We start from the raw sequence: 20,358 nt of genomic DNA, 5'->3' as shown, positions 1-20,358 counted from the left end.
CCCAACAATATTGGAGGCCCTCACAAATTACATTTGCTTGTACACAAAGTCTCATTGACTTTGAGCTATAGAAGAAGAACACTGCTTTTAAAATAAGACAATTAGGCACTTCATTGACAATACCTTTGTTGGTAGGATTTGCACAGGTAATGAATATAAAATTAAACAAGCAGTAGCCAAATGTATTGTTATATTTTTAATGTAAAAACACTAAAGCACTGCTTTCAAACTAAAGTTAGGACCTATTACAGGGCATGTCTAAATATGATCAAACAGCTGAGGCCTTCAGCTATACTGTGCCGTATTGGCCTATGCTGAATACGCAAAAGAAACATCATAGCTACCAAATCTATGCAATGAAAGAGCCAAAGAATTGGGAGTGACCACAGTGAAAAAAAATCCCTCCAACTGGTATGGATTATACTGTCTGCTATTGTTCAAAGCAGACTGAAACAGACTCCTGGTTTCATTAAGTTATTTTTACCAGAGGGGAGAAGCACATGGTCTTACTAGGTCTTCTCCCTGCTGCTGTCATTAGGGAATTTGCAAACTTGCACCTGCATATTTCAATCTTGTACTAAAAGTGCAGCAAGATTAAACCACCAATAGATGAAGGCATGACTAGACTGCATGTGTGCACTCCAAAACTTCAGATCCTCAAACACACATCCAGGATGGATGATAGGCATCATCCATCCTAGAAGAGAAACTCTGGGACCTAGCACAGAACTGAAAAATTGCAGTGATAAGAAAGTCCAGCCAGTACTCCATACAAACCCCAGTTCACATACCAAATGAAGGTAGAAAAAATCTTGCAAGTAGTACCTAAATCTGCATTACCAGATCCAGCAGAAATCTGAGTATGACATGAACAGCACAGCCTGAGGCAACACTGATGTGTATGGGGGAGGACACACTCACACCCCTGAAGGCTTTCACCTGCTCAGCAGCGAGCACCAACTGTAATTCGTGAACCCACAAAAGCCTTAACAATGGCTTTGTGGGTTCAAATGTCATTTTATCTCCAAAGAGAGATTTTTCCAAAAGATCTCAGTTCCCATTTGCATACCAATATATGTGGGTCAGGCCTTGAGAAGAGCTGGGTATGGCTCCTGAAAAGTGACACCTCTGTGACATTGTCATGTTGGATCACACAGTCTAGCCACATCCCTTGAGTACTGAAGGGCAAAGTATGCAGCCATAATCTCATTTTTCACTCCTGCTATGGTAGATGAATATGAAATGTCAACAGCTGCTTTGGGACTGTCCAGCACTACAGTCTAGCAGAATGCATTTTCTAGAACACCTGAACACTAGAGCCTCAGAAAGCAGCAGCCACAAACAACACATTTAAGTGACAGAAAAAACCCACTGCTATTTTGGGATGCAAAAATATTTACATTACCCATAGAGTTGTGATACCACCTATATAAAGACTTCATTATTCAGACATGACACCAAAAGAATACCACTGTAGATAGCAGCTCAACTCCTACTTTATAACACCGTTTTGTTTTAAGTGGTCAAACTTCTAAATTTTTGGGAAACTGGGGACTCCGATGTGATAAACACTTGATGCCTTTATGCAAGAGAGAAAACCCACTTTAAGGAGAACTTTACAAATCAAAGGCAGGAGACTGGCAAATCATCACATCTTCTTAGTAAGAACACCAGCACTCCCACAGCAAACACCTACTGGTTTATTTATAGTTACATTTAAGACCATCTGTCATCATAATCCATAGTACATAATCCATCCATGGTACATAAATCATCACGCCGAAAACCACTAACTATTTTACTGGTAACACACCTCATTTACAAACTATCCATCAATCACATATTATTAAAAAAAAATATATATACCCTATTTTGTAAAAGCATATGGTATTAAATATTTTGCATTAGGTTAGATAAAATCATCAATTATTGCAACTTCTATATGCAAATAATTTAGCTGATTTTTTAATATTGCAGTTTTAGTATTTTGAACAGCAAGCAGTCAACACATGCATTCAATTACCCTTTCTTTCACTCAGGTTAAATATGCTAAACCAGTCATTTTCACCTTAAACAACATTAACTATTAGTAGAAAATTACGTTCTAGAAAATACGATTCTAATTTTCTTGCCTTCTCAGGGGTTGTTTTCATGACAGTGTATCTCAAAAAGTAAAGTAAGTCATATAAAAATTCAGGATTGAGTGTACAAGCAGAAATGCACTGGACAGATAGCAGATCGCGGCAGGAAAAAGAGCAGAAAATTAATTTTTATCAGAAAGACACTGTGATTACTGGTGTACATTTGAAACAAATACGCAACCTTTCTTCCGTCATTATGTGTCAGAATCTCAAATAATCTGTAAATGCCTCAGATGGTATTTGTCAAATGACACTAGTAGAATCAACTTGCAGTAGCAAAGACTCAAGTAGCGTTTTAGTTCTTCATTGTCACATTTGGACCAAAGACTGCATAGAACTAATTTTCTCTGTATTCCCACCCTCTGCAAATGTGCTAGATTCAGCCATAGGACCATAAGAGTCTACCTGAGTAAATGTCTCTTACTACAACAGTATTTTTATTTTGAAACAATAATTCACCTCTATTGACACACTGATTCTTCTGGAAAGGGGTCCATGAAGCAGATATTTCATCAACACAGTCTCTACTGACAGGAGTCAGGTGATGAATTAGGACTTTAATTTAGTCTGCTTTTTGCTTGGTTGTTACAAAACACTGGTATGCCATTTCCACTTTCTGTTGGAAACTCTTTTTTCAGTAGGATATACTCTAATCTCTTGCCCGTATTTATTGTGTTATGTAGGGCCTGTAGTGTCTCACTCCTAGCTTAATTTTGCTTGTCTTCCATAGGCATTAGCTCAGACAACATTTCTATACCCCACTAAAATATTAGCTGTTGCACCAAAATAACTCAAGAAGCTCTTGTGGGGTCTATCTTTTTATTTACTTTTACGTTCTCTTGGCCATATCACCTTTAGTTTTCATGTTCCTGTAAGCATCATATATCAAGTTTAAGAAAATAAAATTCCATTTTTTTCCATTATTCAGTCAAAAGAAATATGATTTGTATTGTACTTGTAGGAATTATCAGGACTCTTCTAAAGATAATAAATGCTGGCATTCTTTGTCAGTTGTCACCCACATCTATGAATCTGGAAATGAACTCTGTATCACAACTCTATACAGGATCACCAACAGATTGCAAGATGTGGAGAGGGCTCAGGATAATTTATTTCAAGTTGAAAGGGAGAATACACTTCCATTCTAGATTTTTATACTGCCAAGCTCAAGACTGAGTACCTAAGTAATATTAGTAAAACTGAAGGAATTACTGTAAGCACATCTGAAAATCAAGTACGACAAAACTATTCGAACAATGTTAGAGCAATATTTAGTAATCTTATTTTCTCGACTTTCTTATTTTTTTTCTTGACTTGAAAATAGGTATCTTCACTATAGAAATAAAAAAAGTCCACAGTCACCCTCTAACATGAGAATAGTTAAGAGCAGCAACTTACTAGGAGATGCAAATAGATGTTGCATATTTCTAACCCCACACATTCTTCAAAAATCAGATTACCTTGGGGAATATTCATCAAGATATGTTTTAATTTTAAAAATCCCTATTACTTTACATTATTTTAGGTATCTCTAAAAATAGAATGCTCCAGCATTTTAAACATACTCCAGCATGTATAAAGCATTCCCAATGATAAAACCTCTTTACAGTTCACAAATATTGTGACCATGTGACATTTGCTTTTGTTGGCAGCAGAACTATATTTCAAACAAATTTTTCAATATTCTGCAAGATACACTGTAATGCCACTTGCCATAAACACAGAATTACACACTTTATGCCTCCTTTTTTCACCTTCATACATTAAACATTTGACTAAATAAAATATAAAAGATCCTTTCTCCTAAGTATTACATGTATTTTCTCATTTAATGTTTTGAAAAGCTTTATTGCTTATAAAATCAAGTGCTGACATTCTAATGAAAATAGGGTTTTCCTCTAAGACTTATCAGTAAGACCTACTTTACTATAGCTGATGATTAATGAACTGCGAAGCACTGTAATATAAAGAACATCTTCTGAACCCCTAATTTATAAGGGGTTTACAACAATTTATCCTGTTATTTCTGGAAAGTGTAGAAAGAAATCATGCAGATGCCACAACAACCAAATGTAAAACAGTGTCATGAAGGCTAATTTTTTTTGTTTCCATTAAGTCTTTAACTAAGCTTTTGATTATATTAAGTACTGAAAAATTAAAATAATAAAAGCTGATTGACATGCATAAATTGAAGTGTCACTAACCTAATTCTCCATTTTCAAGTACTTCAAAAGCAGCCCAGATATCATCTTTGCTGGGAATAATGTTTTTGATTCCTAAAACATCATTAGTTAATTCCTCTGCTTCCATCAAAGGTGATACCTGTAATACAAATTGAGTCAGTTTATAATACATATCAATTACTGATTTCTGATATATTTTTTCAATGTCTTCCTCCCTGCAATTGCCTTAAGGCACCAAAAAAAAAAAAAAAAAAAAAAAAGGCAACAAAAAGGCAGCAGTAAATATATGAGTTGGAAACCCATAAAGCATCTATCAGATTCCAGCAGGCTTTCCTTATTTTGTTCCATGAGATTTTATATATGAGAAGTTATATTTTTAAGCTGTTAACTTCGTCGTTTTGAATTCCTTTTCTCTACCCCAAAAAATATGGGAAAAAAAGCGGCTTGATATATTTTCTTGGGTGTGGGAAGATAAATATTAGAGAAGGACCTTTTTCTTTTATCTTAGCAACGCGTATTTCCATTTTTATGCCTATTTTACAAAGCATGTCTTTTAGCATGTGTATCTATGTATCCCACATAACCCATATATGTACAAACAAGTGTCTCAGATTCGTATGCTGAACAGAACCAAAAGGAAACCAAATCAGAGAGGTATAATAAAAAATAACAGAACACTGCTACAGGAAGATCCAGGTGTTTAAAATACACTATTAAATAAAAAGCTCAAAAATCTCTATTATAGTTAATAACAAGTGTTTCTTAACACTCAAAGAAAGAAGAAAGCCGCAGACAAAAAGAAAGGAGGAATGTTGTTTTAATGGCCTGTACTATTAAATAGATCCAATATTCACTGGGTATTTATTAATGTTCCCATGCATTGCACACCAAGTTGGGAGAATTTATATGGCTGTATACTACAGTAAAACTAAAGCAGGACATCTCCCCTTTAAAATGGTATCTTTTTAAATTTTTCTTTAAAATGCAAAAATGCTTAATAATCAGTCTTTACATAATTTAAGCAACAAAGCAAATTCAAAAACAAAATCTTTAAAGAATAGTGATAAACATAAATTCATACTTTGTGCACTTCTATAAAAACATGTATTAAAATAATTTTGATATAGTTCAAGAAAAAGTGCTTCACAAAATCACTGCATCATTTTTATACACTAACCCTGATTATAATACTACAGTCTGGCTCCTTCCTTTCCACATAAACTTCAATAAGCAAATCTCCAGCCTGGGAAACCTAAAATGAAACAATTAAAAAAAATTAGATCATCTTAAAAGCATTTTGAGTTTCCTTTTAAATAAGGAAAATACAATTATTTTTCCTTTCTATTTAACTGGTGTAAGGAAAAAAAAAACTCTATTCACAGATTCAGGAGAAAAATCCTGTATAAATCCTGAATCAAACCCTGAATAAATCCAACAGAATCATATCAAACAAAATGAACATAATTTATAAATATACATTCAAGAGCAGGAAAACTAAGGGAGACATGAATTAAGTGGAAATCTTAACTTTACGTTTAAGACATGAGTACACCTCAGTATCTTAAACTGCCAGAACCCTAACTCTGATTTGGAGGTTTGTCAGGCTCACTTCAGAATCAAAACAGATTAATAGAACTTAAAATAATGAAAAAGGACTGTAACACCAAACTGACTTAGTTAAAAGTGAGATGAAAAATTACAAATTACAGAGTATTTCAGCCAGATAGCCATATGTACATACCAAGAAAATAAAAATTCATTACTACAAATACCACATTTATGATTCTTAATCACAATGAAAACTTGTCATTACATAATTAAAGAAGGAATTAAAACAAATGCTCTTGATATCAACCTCTGTTAAATATATCTCTTCAAATTTGCTGGAGAAAAGGCTAAACTTTACACACTATGCTAATGTAGAACAATCAGATAAACCAAATGTATGACATATATAATAGTTTCATATACTCAACACTAAGAAATGTTATTTAAGGATGTCTAACAACATAAAACTTAGAAATTAGAAAGTCAGTAAATCCAACATTTTATGATCATGAGGAAAAATATGATTTATGAGAAGGAATGTAATATTTTCCATTGTGACTAGGTTTGCTCAACTATGGCAATAAAATTATATTAATGGATGAGAAATTACTTTATTTTTCTAAAGTTAAAAATGTCTCACATTTTGCCTGCTCTAATTCCCTTTTAGTATAGTCGTAAGCATCTTCAAAAGATTGCAATTCATCTCAGTCCAGTACCAAAAAGTATTTTCTAAAAAAAACTACAGTGATGATCAGAGCATAGGAAGAAAAACTAAGGCAGAATTAGGGACCTATCAGGAAGTGCACCATTCCATTAATAGGCAAATATAAAGATTAATAATCAAATTAACACTATGATAACAATTTGTGTGTTCATTTTTGAGAATGGTATTGACAGTGATGCTACTTATTTATATACTACTACAAACAGAGGAAGAGGTTAAGAAAAGCATATAGAAACATATATATACACACATATATATAAGCAGCTGAGCTTTGGGATAGATTTTGACCAATTTACAGAAGCTAAGATTACATTTCTATGGAAAAATAAACGGCTGTGCTGAATTCTAAAGAACATTAACATTCTGAAAAACAACAACTTTTAAGTTAGTTTAGCCTTTGAGAATAGAAAACTAATGGAAACATTTGTGAGGAAAAACATTACAAAACTACTTTGAAGAAAGCTGCTTAATTATAGTGGCACAGACTCAAAAAAGCTCATTTAGTTATAAAATTTGCTTTTCAGATGATATTACAGAAAAAGGTTGGAAATAAGAATGAAGCTGACACATGATTTCCACTGGGCTTATTTAAACAACCGTATGGAGAGAAAATTTGATGTAAATTGCTGCAACAGCTGGCATAAGTATATGGTGGACAGAAAATGAAAAGCGACTAATAAAGTGCCACCTGGAATAGAATTTCAGTGACATTTCACACAGTTCACACAGTTTACATGTGAACTTTGGGTCATTCAGACGAAATTTGGTTCAGTTGTTCTCTGAACATTCTGCATCACCAGAGATAATAGTACTGAGGTAACCTACATACTCCAAAGTATTAACTATCTACATCGCTCATATTCCCACATATATACACACATTTTGATGCAATGATATCAGACTGTCAGTTATTCAATGTAAAGAATTCTTGCAATTCTTAATTGTAGCTGCTTGAGGCCAAAGTTGCCAATTACCCATGATGCTTACACGATTACAGTGATGCTGTTACATCATTCAATTACACCACATCATGAGTTTTAACAGTAACTGGAAGCCTGTGGGAAACTGCTGTGGAGAACCGATGAGGCTGGTTGAGCAAGGACATGAGCTGAGCCACTGTCTCGCACCCAGCTCAAGAATGACTTGGCAACTGTGCAGTGCCTGAGGTGATGCTGTCTCAGTGATGAACAGGACAGCACCCACACCTATGCATAGAGATGTTAAGACCTCACTCCCTCTTACCCATGCCTAACTGGATAAACCTGGGCCTTTGATGAGGAGATAAGACATTGGTTGCAACATGCTGCAGGTGAAGGTCAGATGGCCTTTACTGATGCCTCAGCTGGATGGAGGCGGAAGCAATGTTGAAGTGTCATGGTTCTGTTCTGCTTTTGACTCAACCATGGGTGCTATAATAGCATGATCCAGGTATCCAAACTCATTTATATACTAAAAAATACACCAAGATGAAAATGAGAACGTGGGTGCCCCACCATCTATGATGGCAGCAACATGTAACCAGTTATATTTGAATACAGTCACACCTCCACTTCTCCTAAAAGTACAAATTTGATCTCTGGAATTCTCCATTTAAGAGGACAGGAATACAAGCCCTCTTCAGGGAAAAGGTGACAGGTTTGCTTCTCTCTTCTCCCCAAAGCACGGGTACCTCTCTGGTAAGATTTGCACCTCTGACTATATCAGAGCATACCTGGGTGGCTCTAAGCTTATATAATAGACATAATAGATATAATAGACAAGTTAAGATTAGTACGAAACTGGGTTTGTTAATTTACCTTGAACTGCAAATTTAGCTTAATCACTGGCTAGCCTTATTATATTTAGTGCTGGTGCAGTAAGTGCATTTATTAGCAGCAATTTTGAACCTATATTTCTGTTGCTTCAAGAAAGCATACAATTCATGAATCTGTGATCCATGAAAGTTCTAAGCCTGGTAAAATGTAAAGTGTAGCCATCCATAAAATCTAGTATTTTGAAATTACGGGTAATACGCACTATATACTCATGACAGAAGTTATAATTGTAAATTGTAACAGAGAGGAAGGTCAATCACTTTCTAAAGTACTTAGTGTTAATCCAGGTCTGGCTCTATGTATTTCCCCTGCAAAACCTACTGACGACACCACACATAGTTAGAGAAGTGCTGAATTCTTCTAGAGAAACAGTTATACATAAAATCTCTCAACACCCTTGTAACCACCTTAGAAGGAGCTTCTTTAATCAGCAGGCTTCAGGCAGTAAATATTTTGAAATACTATGAAGCACTCCCTTCTGCGCTTCTCCCTTCTGCACATCAGTGAATTTCATATGTTATGTGCACACAGAGTTTCAGAAAAATGTTCGTAGTCGCAATCAAATTGTCACAAACACCAGTCAGGCTCCTCAGGACTTCATTCCTTAATTGCTATTTCAAGGGCAATAGGTTGACATAACAGAGGGAATGCAGTCCTCATCCTCATTACAGTCCTCATTACAAGTTCCCAGAGTTGCTTGGAAAATGTTAATAGTATAATAAACTTTGAAAAGCACTTTTTTTCTTTTGTTCCAGAACCACAGAAAAGAATGAATGAAGTGGTGATTGGCAGACATCTTGGCCACAGCGATCTCAAAGTGATCAATTTTAAAATCTGTGTTGACAGGAGGAAAAGCAGCAGTAAAATTTCAGCTCTGGACACGAGGGGAGCAGACTTCAGACTGCTCAAGGAACTGCTAAGTAAAGTCCCCAGGGAAGATGTTTTTGCAGGTGCTGGGGTCTACCAGTGCTGGTCACTTTTTAAACATCACCTCCTAGGGGCAGAGCAACAAGCAGCGGGGATTACTGCAACATGCTTAAGACAGCGAGGCCCGTGGAAAAATAGGGACCAATTCTTGGTAGATTGTCGGGGTCTCCTCCCCCTGCCATGTAGCCCTGGGAGAGGGGCCCTGAGGGGAGGCACGGGGTTCGCTGCCCCTGGTCAGCCTCATTCCCCATTGGTTATTTTGTGTTCCCCTGCGCGGGAAAGGACCCTCAGTCCAAACTGTGAGGGTTCCTCGGCAGAGCTCCGGCCATGCGGCTGGGGAAATAAACATCTCTGAAACATCTACCAAGAATCCGTCCATATATATTTCTTTTCCACGGGACTCCTGGTTTGATATATGCGTGTTACAGTATCCCCACTGTAACAGTAGATGTTTCAGAGATGTTTATTTTCCAGCCGCATGGCCGGAGACTGCCCCAGAACTGCCGCAATCACAGGACCAGCAGGGTCCTCCCCTGGGCAGGGGAACACAAAACAACCAATGGGGAACGGGATTCAGCAGGGAGCAGGGAAACCCCGCGCCTCTACCCCAGGGCCCCCCTCCCCCTGGACCCCACGCCAGGGGGGAGGAACCCCAACAGCAATTCCCAAATGTTGGAAGTCAAGCAGGTGGGGCAGAAGGCTGGCTTGGCTGAACAGAGATCCTCTCTTGGAAATAAGGCAATAAAGGAAGGTGTATGCCCAATGGAAGCAAGATCAAGTGCCATGGGAAGAATACAGAGATGCTGCTTGCCACTGTAGGGAGGAAATTCGTGCATCTGGAGTTGAAACTGGCCAGAACTTTGGGGGACAATAAAATGGAGTTTTTTCAAGTAAATTAATGGCAACAGGCAATGTAAAAATAACATCAGCCCATTACAGGATGAGAAGGATCACCTCACAAACAGGGACATGGACAAGGCAGAGATGTTTAATGCATTCTTTGCCTCTGTCTTCAACACAGATGATGGACAAAAGGGGTCTCAGTGCCCTGCTGGAAGACCATGACTCTGAGAATGATCAATTCCCAGTAAACCCTGAAATTGTGCAGAATCTGCTGTTCCAGTTGTATCCGTACAAATATATGGTGCCCAATGGGATTTATCTGAGAATCCTCAAAGAGCTGGCTGATGTCATCACAAAGCCTCTCTTGATGATTTTTGAGCAGTCTTGGGAATACAGAGAGGTCCCAGCTGACTGGAAGCTAGTGAATACTGTCACAATTTTCAAGGGTAAGGAGGAGGACCCCAGTAGCTACAGGCCTGTCACTCTTGTTTTAGTGCCCAGTAAAAGCAGGGAGATTATTCTGAAAGGTATTGACAACACCTGGAGGACAACACAGTCATTGGTTACAGCCAGCAGAGTTTCATGAGGGGAAAGTTCTGCTTGTCAAACCTGATTTCCTTCTACAACAGGATAACCCACCTAGTTCATCTAGGAAGGCCAGTTGATGTAATCTTTTTGGACTTCAGTGAAGCTGTTGATACTGTCACTCACAGTGTCCTTCTGGACAAATCGTCCATCCCACAGCTGAATAACTGTGTTACATGATGGGTGAGCAACTGGCTCACAGGTTAGGCACAGAGTTATCATGAATGGGGTGACATCAGACTGGGGACTTGTGACTAGTGGGGTTCCACAGGGCTCCATTCTCAGCCCAGTTCTCTTCAATATCTTCATAAAGAACTTGGACACAGGACCTCAAAGAATACTAAGTAAGTCTCCTGGTGACACTAAATTCAGAGGCACTGTTGACTCCCTTGAGGACAGAGAGGCCCTGCAGAGAGACCTGGACAAATTAGAGAGATGGGCAATCACCAAAAATATGAAGTATAACAAGAGGAAGTGCCGAATTCTGCACCTGGGATGGAGCAATCCTGGCTGTGCACACAGACTGGGGAACAAGAGGCTGGAGAGCAGCACTGAGGAAAGGAACCTGGTCCATGGAAAGTTGAATTTGAGTCAGCAGTGCCCTGGCAGCCAGGAGGGCCAACCGTGTCCTGGGGGCATCAGGCACAGCATTGCCAGCTGGGCAAGGGAGGGGATTGTCCTGCTCCCACTACTGTCTGTAGTGGGACAGCCACTGAGTGTTGTGTGCAGTTTTGGGTGCCACAATATAAAAAAGACATTAAAGTATTAGAGCGCATCCAAAGGAGGGCAACATGGATGGTCAAGGGTCTGGAAGGGAAGCCTTATGAGAAGCAGATGAGGTCACTTGGCCTGTTCAGCCTGGAGAAGAGGACACTGAGGAGAGTTTCAGAGGGGTAGACACTGATCTCTTCACTATCTGGTGACCAGCGACAGGAGCTGAGGGTATGGCCTGAAGCTGTGTTGGGGAGTTTAGGTTGGCTATTAGGAAAAGGTTCTTCACCCAGAGGGTGGTTGGGCACTAGAACAGGCTCCCCAGGTCACAGCACCAAGCTTGACAGAGCTCCAGAGGCATTTGGACAATACTCTCAGGAACACGATGTGTCTCTTAGGGTTGGCCTGCACAGGGCCAGGAGTTGGACTCGATCCTTGTTGGTCCCCTCCACCTCAGCATATTCTGTGATTCTATTATATCAAATCTGGGTGATTTTTTGGCTATTACCAAGGCAGAAGTTTCCATTCTGCAAGACAGACATTAGAAATAAATTTTAAATTGTTTCCAGTAACTTGGGCACTCCACCAGGCACCCAAAGGATGCTATATGCACATTCACAGTGGGTCACGCCACTCTGACCCAGGCAGTAAGGGTATATGAGATAAAAATAAGACTCCAGACAGTAATTCACAGAACGTGCAATTTCAACATGTATTTGTAGGACACTGTCTTGCAAGTACATGACTTGCAAGGTACACAAAACTCTGCTTGAAAGGGGGAAGGCACCCAATGGACAAAGCATTACTGATGTTCTCTCCCAGCTTTCTCTCCATTTTTAGAGTCCTATATAAGCTCTAAAATCATTGAAACCCTCTCCTCGACCACTTTAAATTTCTGAAAAAGTTTTTAAGCTCCCTACATCTCATTTTACCTCTCCTCGTTCAACCACCTTGGTAGTGTTATGGAAGCTTAGCGATTTATGCTTTAATTAAGATTGTACACAAACGCCATTCAGACAGCGAAACATGCTATCACTCTGCTATTTCTTACAACCCTGAAATTACTCAGAAGTTGTTATAGGTAAAACTGGAATTTAAGGTGATAAAAAAGTGGCGTAAGACCTCCCATTTTCTTATGTTGTGTCCTGAAGTTCAGTGTTTGACTGTTAGTATGTGTCTGTAGCTTCCCCAAATAATATTTATGTTTTGGGGCTCTAGAAATGGTCACAAAACAGGAATTGGGTAAAGATTCATATGATTTAAACTCAAAGGGATGGTGAAATTCTAATGAAGAGAGACCGTGTATACTCAAAGCTCATGAAATAATAAAAGCTCATATACACTTGGAGGTATTGAATATGCATGTTGAAAATTTTAAAAAAAGACAGGTCATCACTCTTCCACTTGCAACTGCTATTTTCTTCTAATACAATTTATGAAGCCTAGTAAAAGCATGCAACCACCTGCAAGTTAGTGCAGTGCTAGAACTAGTTAGTTACTAGCTAGTAAGTTAGTGCAGGCCAGAACATTATTCCACAGGATACTCTAAAAAGAACTGGTTTACTTTTATCAGTTTATACCTCCTCCTTCATTTCATTTTATTTCCCTAATCTCTGTAGTTAACAATACTGATCACAATAAAAACTTACAGATTTACTTTTAGAAACCTAAAATCATGTAAAACAACAAAATAGTCTTTACTGTCACACCAGTTGATATTTGTCACTTACCTGAGTGTCTTTCCACCTTGTAATAAAACTGTTCTCTATATCCATTTGTTTGACTTGGTCTTCATTTATCTGCATAAAATAAGTAATTTTAGAGTGATTAATAATAATTATTGTACCAATTGCCAATACTGTCAATCATGTTCTTATAGAAGCATGTTTGCAAAACATGTCAGAAACAGCTCTTCATTGATGGGACTCATTATTATAAACTTAATGGAATACATATTAAAACAGAGAGGAATCAATGAAAAAGTGCAGAACATGTTATAGTGGCACAGTTAACTCTAAATCAAAATGGCTAATATGAATTGCTGCTAGTAGTAGCTTTTCTATCCAGTTGGACTTAACATTATTTCTGGGTCTAAGGAACAAATCAAATTGAAATCACAGCTCAGAAACTAAGAACACAAAATCCTGCCATGCTTCAATTCTGATCAGGCTTATAAAATTTGATTACAAGCATTATTTTTAATAGTCATAATCATAAAATTTTGTTAAATTTAGCAAGCTTTTGACAGCAAGGAGAATGAGCACCATTTTGGAAAACAGTAGCTCACAGCATCCCATAAACAGTCTAGTTTAACTACACAGGTTAAACTAACTGGGAAATAAAATTTAAAGCAGGCCAAGGAAAACATCCACTGAATTAGAGTTCAAAAACCCCGCAAATCCTCAGATCATTGAACTAGTAGCAAGACCACTTTAAAGCTGATTTTTATATTTTTGAATCTCTAACATCTGACCAATTACAATATGTTTATATAAAGATACCTACATGAAAAAGTTGCACATAATTTTTAATTAGATCTTCAATTACATTGACTTCTTCACTAGTTTGGCCTTTAGTTTGAAATAAGCATGAGGAAAACACCAAAGCTAAATTGTGAGGGTTCATATGATTAATTTCAGAACACTTCTGCACCCTGTTGAAGGAAAAAGAAACATATTTAGACAGTTTCATTGTTCCTTTAATTGTCTGAGGCTCCTTTACAGAATATGGAGTGCACTTCAAAAAAGGTAACTACATTAAATGCAATGAAAACATTGAATGAATTGAATTGAATGAATACTACTTATTTATTTACTATTTCTTTGTATTCCTTATTTCTCATTACAGAAATGAAATCATTCTACCTGCATTTCAAGTGATATCAAAACTATTTAGAATAGAAAAGAATTAAACCAGAATAGAATTCTCAAGTTAGAAGAGACCTATAACGATCACCTAGTCCCACTGCTTGATCACTTAAGGGCTGATCAAAAGCTAAAGCATGTTGCTAAGGGCACTGTCCAACAGCACTGACAGGCTTGGGTCATCCACCATTCCTCTAAGAAGCCCATTACAATGTTTGACCACCCTCTCAGTAAGGACATGCTTCCTAATGACAAGTTTGTACTTATCTGGATGCAGTTTTGAACCATTTCCATGCACCCTAACACCAGATACCAGGGAGAAGAGATCAGCACCTCCCTCTCCACCTCCTCTCCTCAGGAAGCTCTACAGAGCAATTAGGTCACTCCTCAGCCTCCTTTTCTCTGAAGCAGACAAGCCCAGAGTCCTCAGCAGCTCCCCACAGGCAATTCTCTCCAGCCCTCTCATCAGCATTGCTGCCTTCCTCTGGATGCATGCAAAGACCTTAACACCCTTAAATTGCAGACCCCAGAACTGCACACAGTGCTCCAGGTGAGGCCAAACCAATGCTAAATACAGTTTCACTATATTATGTAATGTAAGTATATCCTACAAACTTCAGATCTAAGATCAAAATGTGGAAAGAAATTGGGTCCTTCTTAGTTCCTATCCCTATGGTAAAGTTTCCATATCAGTTCTGTTGTTCACATAACATATTCCTCTTTTAGAGGCAAACACTTTAAAGTACCACAGAATTTTGCCCGTTAAATGCATGAATTTAAACTACTTTCAGAACAGATGCAACAGCATATTAATATCTCTAACTGGATATGCTTAGAAACTTCTTAAACACAATATGTATTATAACCTTTATCCCAATAATGGCACCAATCAATTTCATAATCATATAAATATTTTTAAACTACATCTGCTATGTACCTGGCTGTGTAACAATTTCTGAACACAACACCCAGTAAAGAGAAGTTTCCACACATTCTATACCCGCTGCAATTCACCAGAAATAAAATGTAACTTGTTCAATAGATGATATAATATAGACCGGTACTATTTAACCATTGACATCTCAGAACCATCCTGTCACATATTTTTTACACATTTCCTACCCCTTATTTTATCTAGGAATAAGTCATGACCTTTGGTGTTTAAGCAAGTTTGTATTTTGGATATTCTCTACTACTACCTCCGTTGGAAAATGAAGCAGTAATAAAAAACAGAAAGGGTAGGTAACTCTCAAAGTTATTATGTGCAAAACAGATTGTGGAGAAGGATATTTTCACTGAAAAAAATATTTTAATTTCAAGAACCATTTGCAACAATCCTCTGGAAGACTAGCAGACTGGAGTAAAACGAGATTGCAAAAAGAAGCTACATCAAAAATTACCCTATTTGGACACATACACTGGCATCCCTCTCTCTGTGTGTTCCAATCCATTGGTTTTTATAGATACCTACTGCTAAAAATACAACCAAAGAAAAAACACATTATCAATTAAAGGAATTCAAATTTAATTAATTGCTGCAACTAGATAAGCTTTTGTGATTACTAGTTAATGAAACGAGCCACATTTCGTAGATTCTAGAGTTATACTGAGAACACATTATAAGAATTTCTCTGCTACAATGCATTATTTGCAATGACCTGTAAAGATGTTCAATTAAAGCAGCCAAAGTTGCTCTATTGACTGGTGGAAGACTCCGAATAAAAGCTCTGTACTTCCTCACACGTTCCTTTTCATTCTGTGTATCTGCCAGAAAATAATAATCATTGAGCATTAATAATAATGCACACTAAAACCCAACAGCAGTTCTCATTAACTATATCAGCATCATCTAGTCCTTTAAAATTACTATTTACCCAATCAACCTCTTCTTCATAAAGGCAATGCTAGCAATATACTATTTAAAAAGTCTATTATTTGACACCAGTTCAGAGAAACACCAATAAAGAGGGACAGTTCTATATTCAAGCACCACTTGCCACTGGCTAAGACTAAAGCCCAGAATAGCAACTGCTTTCCTCTCAAAGCATATGTAATCTGTAGTTTGTGTATGTACATGTGTGAGTGCAACCGTGTCTGCACAAATGCAAATGTACTGCTAAGAGTTCCCAGCAAAGAGAAAGGAAAAGACCATTTCATATTTTAAATATTTACCGGAAAAGTCTCTCAAGGCACAAAGTAGTTTAAGGATCTAAGTATATATAAGACTGATTAGAGGAGAGCAAAGGGAAAGGGCTGGTAAATAAGTTGTACCAAGTTGCATATAGCTGAACAATGGCCAGACCGATGGCAGGAATTCCAGTCTTGGGAATGACAGTATCTGAGACAGCCACAGCTCTCTACCTTAAGTCTGCTTCCCTGTGCTGCTTATGCCCCCTTATGCTCAGGGCATAAACAAAGTTAATGTAGATTGTATTTAGTTGGTTAGCTTTTCCCTCTCAGACCCTTGCTTCTCCCAAGTTTCTGAAAAGAAAGCACTAAACTCTTCTGGCTGATTGATGGTGCTCTCTGCTAACTACTGACTATGTTTTGATTTTTTTGGTAATTGGAAGAAAAAATAAACAAATAACAAAACAACAGCTTAAAGGTCTTCTACTCTATTTTCTTAAACGTTTTAGTCTTCCTAGAAATACCTTCTGTATCACTTAACAGGGCAGGATTCTCTGTTGTAAAGCTGAAGTAGAATTTTAGCCACGTGTACGTATCAGGAAGGGGAATCACTGCAACACCATTAAAAAGAGCTGACTTAAATCTAGACTGCCTCAGATAGAACTTTTTCTGGCTTCTGATGAGATTAATCATGTGGTAAGTGAATAAGCTCTTAATATTTTTTCCTCTAGTTTGTTCAAATTGAGGTTAAAGGTCAAAAATGTGTAATATTGTTAATAATTTAATTTCCTGAAAGTCTGATGGTTCATATTAAAGCAACATCCATATATTTGAACTTAAGCAAAATCAGAGAGGAATATGCTTTTAATATCTTTTTTTAAAGACAAAACTTGCCACACAGTAAATACGCCGTTGTGACTCCAGTGCATTAAGGTAGAAATTAATGTTCTGTCAACTTTTCCTACGCCCCTCTTATTGCTGTGCCTCTACTGCAATTTTATAGCACAGTTTTGCAGGGAAACCACTTGTTTCTTGCAGTTTTCAAATGCTGCAATATAGAAACAACTAGAAATATAGCTATTTTGAAAGAACATTATAAAAATCACCACAATTTACATGATAAGTAATTAATGCATTAGTAATCTCACAGTTCTATTTTTAACCATACAGAGATACACATCCTCATGTTTTAAACACATAACAATCTCCAGTGACAGGAAGTTACTTAAATTTTCTTTCAAATTGAATTAATATTTCTTAGGGAAAAAAACCCAAGTAACAGTTGTTAACAAGTTTATATTGTTAATATACATAAGTTTGCTTGTTCATAAAACAGACATGAAAAATCTAAACAGCAAGGCTGTCATTTAACTATTGTGCAGATGATAGCATCAATATTTTGTCAGTTTTGAACCACATATGGTCAAAGGAGAGTTCACACTTTTTTCCTACCCTAACATATATGTGTTTCTTCATTCTATCTTAAATGCTTCTTTAAAATGTAAATCATCACCTTCTACTTTGGCTGTTCCAAACATGACACAGTGCAATATTGGTCTACTGTTTACAAATATATTGTCAGGGAAACATTACTCTTTGATATTATTATTCTGTTTCACTTAAAGGCAATAAAATCATCTCTGATTAACATGGGTCTATTGCAGCCAAGTCCCAAATATTTTTTCCTCACTACAATTGTTTCACCAATTATGAAATAACGTAGGTTGACACAGGGCAAGTAAATGAACAACCCCCTCAAATTTGATACTGAAAATGTACATATAACCTTTATTGTATTGAATGTTATCAAATACATTACCTAATGCAGAGATCCAGAATGGATAAAGTTCTTTAGTGAGAAGCGCATCATCTATTTGAGAAAGGAAACTTTTCAGTACTTCAGTCACATCTTCAAGCTGATGTTTTCCTGCTCTTAGTTTAACACTTCTTGCATCTTTTTTGAAGCTTTCCAGCAGTTCAGCCACACTGGAAGAATCACCATTCTTAAGATAGATTTGCTTGCTACCTAAACCTAAGGCACAGAAATACAGGACAGAAAAATAAATGAATATAAAATCAAGTATTCTGTTAAAAATTCCAGACATCGTTATATGAAAACTATATGTGGCTGCCAAACATGTTGCATTTCCTAACAAAACCGCTCTGACTTTTTACACACTGCAACGTCTTCTTACACCCAACTACGTCTCTTTGCAAAAATATTCACCATAATAGTAAGCAAGCCTGGGATCACTATTTCAGGAGTATTTTACAGGCAATTCAAATCCCCAGATCTCTTCAGGACTTCCTAAAACAGTACTTTCAACAGGCACAGTAACGAGAAGAAGTTTTCATGATAGATATTGTATTACACATAAAACACAGCTGCTTTCATGAGAAAACTCCTTTTATTTTATTACTCTACTGATGAACTCAGCTTAAGACTCAGAGTATTATTGCATTCATCCAACCTGAAATATTTTATTCTTAAAAGCCTCAAGATAAGTAGAAAATATCCTTTTTTCTGATTTTTCTCATATTCTGGAAGACATCAGTCAGCTATTCTTCTTGTATGTAACAACTAAAACCACTAAAGGCAACTTAAGAAGAAAAGGTATAGTTCAAAACAAAGTCATGACTACCTTCAATCACTGCATATGTGATTGTAATCAAAACTTTTGTTTTTCAAAACTTGTGTAAGTTTGGCATAGATGTGCAGTCCTGTTTATCTCTGTAGAGGTGTTTTCTGCATTCACATTTCTTGAAAGAGGACGGTACTTTATGCCAAACCCTGCTTTTCTTACATACCTGTCAAATTTAAGTACTCTGTCAAAACCTGTGAAATCATGTCTAATGTTTCTACAAGTCACCTTCCCTGTAATGCCCACAAGTACTTCCATTTGGTACTGCCTTTGTGGTGTTACTGTCAGGAGCAGCCCCGGAATGCAATAGCATCTGTCTTCTTAGACTACAGCTTAAGACAGAACCTTTACAACGATGATACAAAAGATGTATGCATGCAAGTAATGCATGCAAATAATTCCTTCAGCTTTCAGCTGAGCATTTTAACAGCTACTAATGCTGATCCCAAAAAGCATATTTTCGATAAAGATCTAACTGATTTAAAAGACATTAGGAAACTGAATTTTAATTTAGACTACACAAATAGCTCTAAGTGGCAGACATAATTATCCTGCTTTAACAATTCAGTGGATGAAATGGTTTAAACTATACTTGGAATAATTTCTATTGCTAATGATTAAGAAATAATTTAGCAAAGCTTTTTCCTTAGTTTTAGGCACTAGGTGTAACTCCAGTACAACTATTTACAATAATGCAGTGTTGCTATATTCAAAGGTTATTTAGTTAAACTTCAACGACTCAGATAGAAATTAGATGTTTTCATACTGACAGAGGTTACAGACACATTTATACCAAAGACCAATTTGTACAGGGTTGATATTCATGTAGCATCTCACAAGAAAACTTATGCATTTGAAGTAGTAAAAGGACACAAACATATCTGCATATGACCTAATGCCATGGAAAGTTATGCTAGCAAAATTTACTTAAATAAATGGTAACTGACTATACATCCTTAGGCTATTTCACTGAAAAAACAGCAGCCTAAGACTGAACTCAATTCCACAGTTGATGTCACCTTCCAAGAAGCTGTGCTCATACCATAGCTTTTCCAGGTTCAGAGAGTTTATTTTCTGGGCTGAGCTGTCTGCACTCAGGCACTGGACCCCAAGGCTGTCTCATAAGGCAAACAACACAGTATTTAAAATAGAAAGGTGTCTATGAAGGGCATTTACCAAGCTGTATTTCCCCAAACTGACCATTCTCAGATGTGTGGTTGTGTATTGCACCATCTCATCAGAATGGCAA

The 20,358-nt window shown here is 37.0% G+C and overlaps 1 protein-coding gene across 3 annotated transcripts in view; it reads right to left on the bottom strand.

Annotated features, from left to right (window-relative positions):
* ARAP2 (ArfGAP with RhoGAP domain, ankyrin repeat and PH domain 2) overlaps nucleotides 1-20,358 on the bottom strand; it is a 124,960-nt gene that overhangs the window by 25,125 nt on the left and 79,477 nt on the right. For all 3 annotated transcript variants that reach the window (XM_039551182.1, XM_039551181.1, XM_039551183.1), the window contains 6 exons: nucleotides 18,287-18,499; nucleotides 15,999-16,104; nucleotides 13,982-14,129; nucleotides 13,207-13,275; nucleotides 5,502-5,576; nucleotides 4,346-4,463 (listed from right to left, as the gene is read on the bottom strand). In XM_039551182.1, coding sequence (XP_039407116.1) covers nucleotides 4,346-4,463; nucleotides 5,502-5,576; nucleotides 13,207-13,275; nucleotides 13,982-14,129; nucleotides 15,999-16,104; nucleotides 18,287-18,499 — 729 coding nt within the window. The remainder of the gene's footprint in view (nucleotides 1-4,345; nucleotides 4,464-5,501; nucleotides 5,577-13,206; nucleotides 13,276-13,981; nucleotides 14,130-15,998; nucleotides 16,105-18,286; nucleotides 18,500-20,358) is intronic.

Source organism: Corvus cornix, chromosome 4, assembly GCF_000738735.6.
Source record: "Corvus cornix cornix isolate S_Up_H32 chromosome 4, ASM73873v5, whole genome shotgun sequence".
NCBI classification, from domain to species: domain Eukaryota; kingdom Metazoa; phylum Chordata; class Aves; order Passeriformes; family Corvidae; genus Corvus; species Corvus cornix.
The sequence above is the reverse complement of the archived record's forward strand: the minus strand, read 5'-3'. Positions and strand labels throughout refer to the sequence as shown.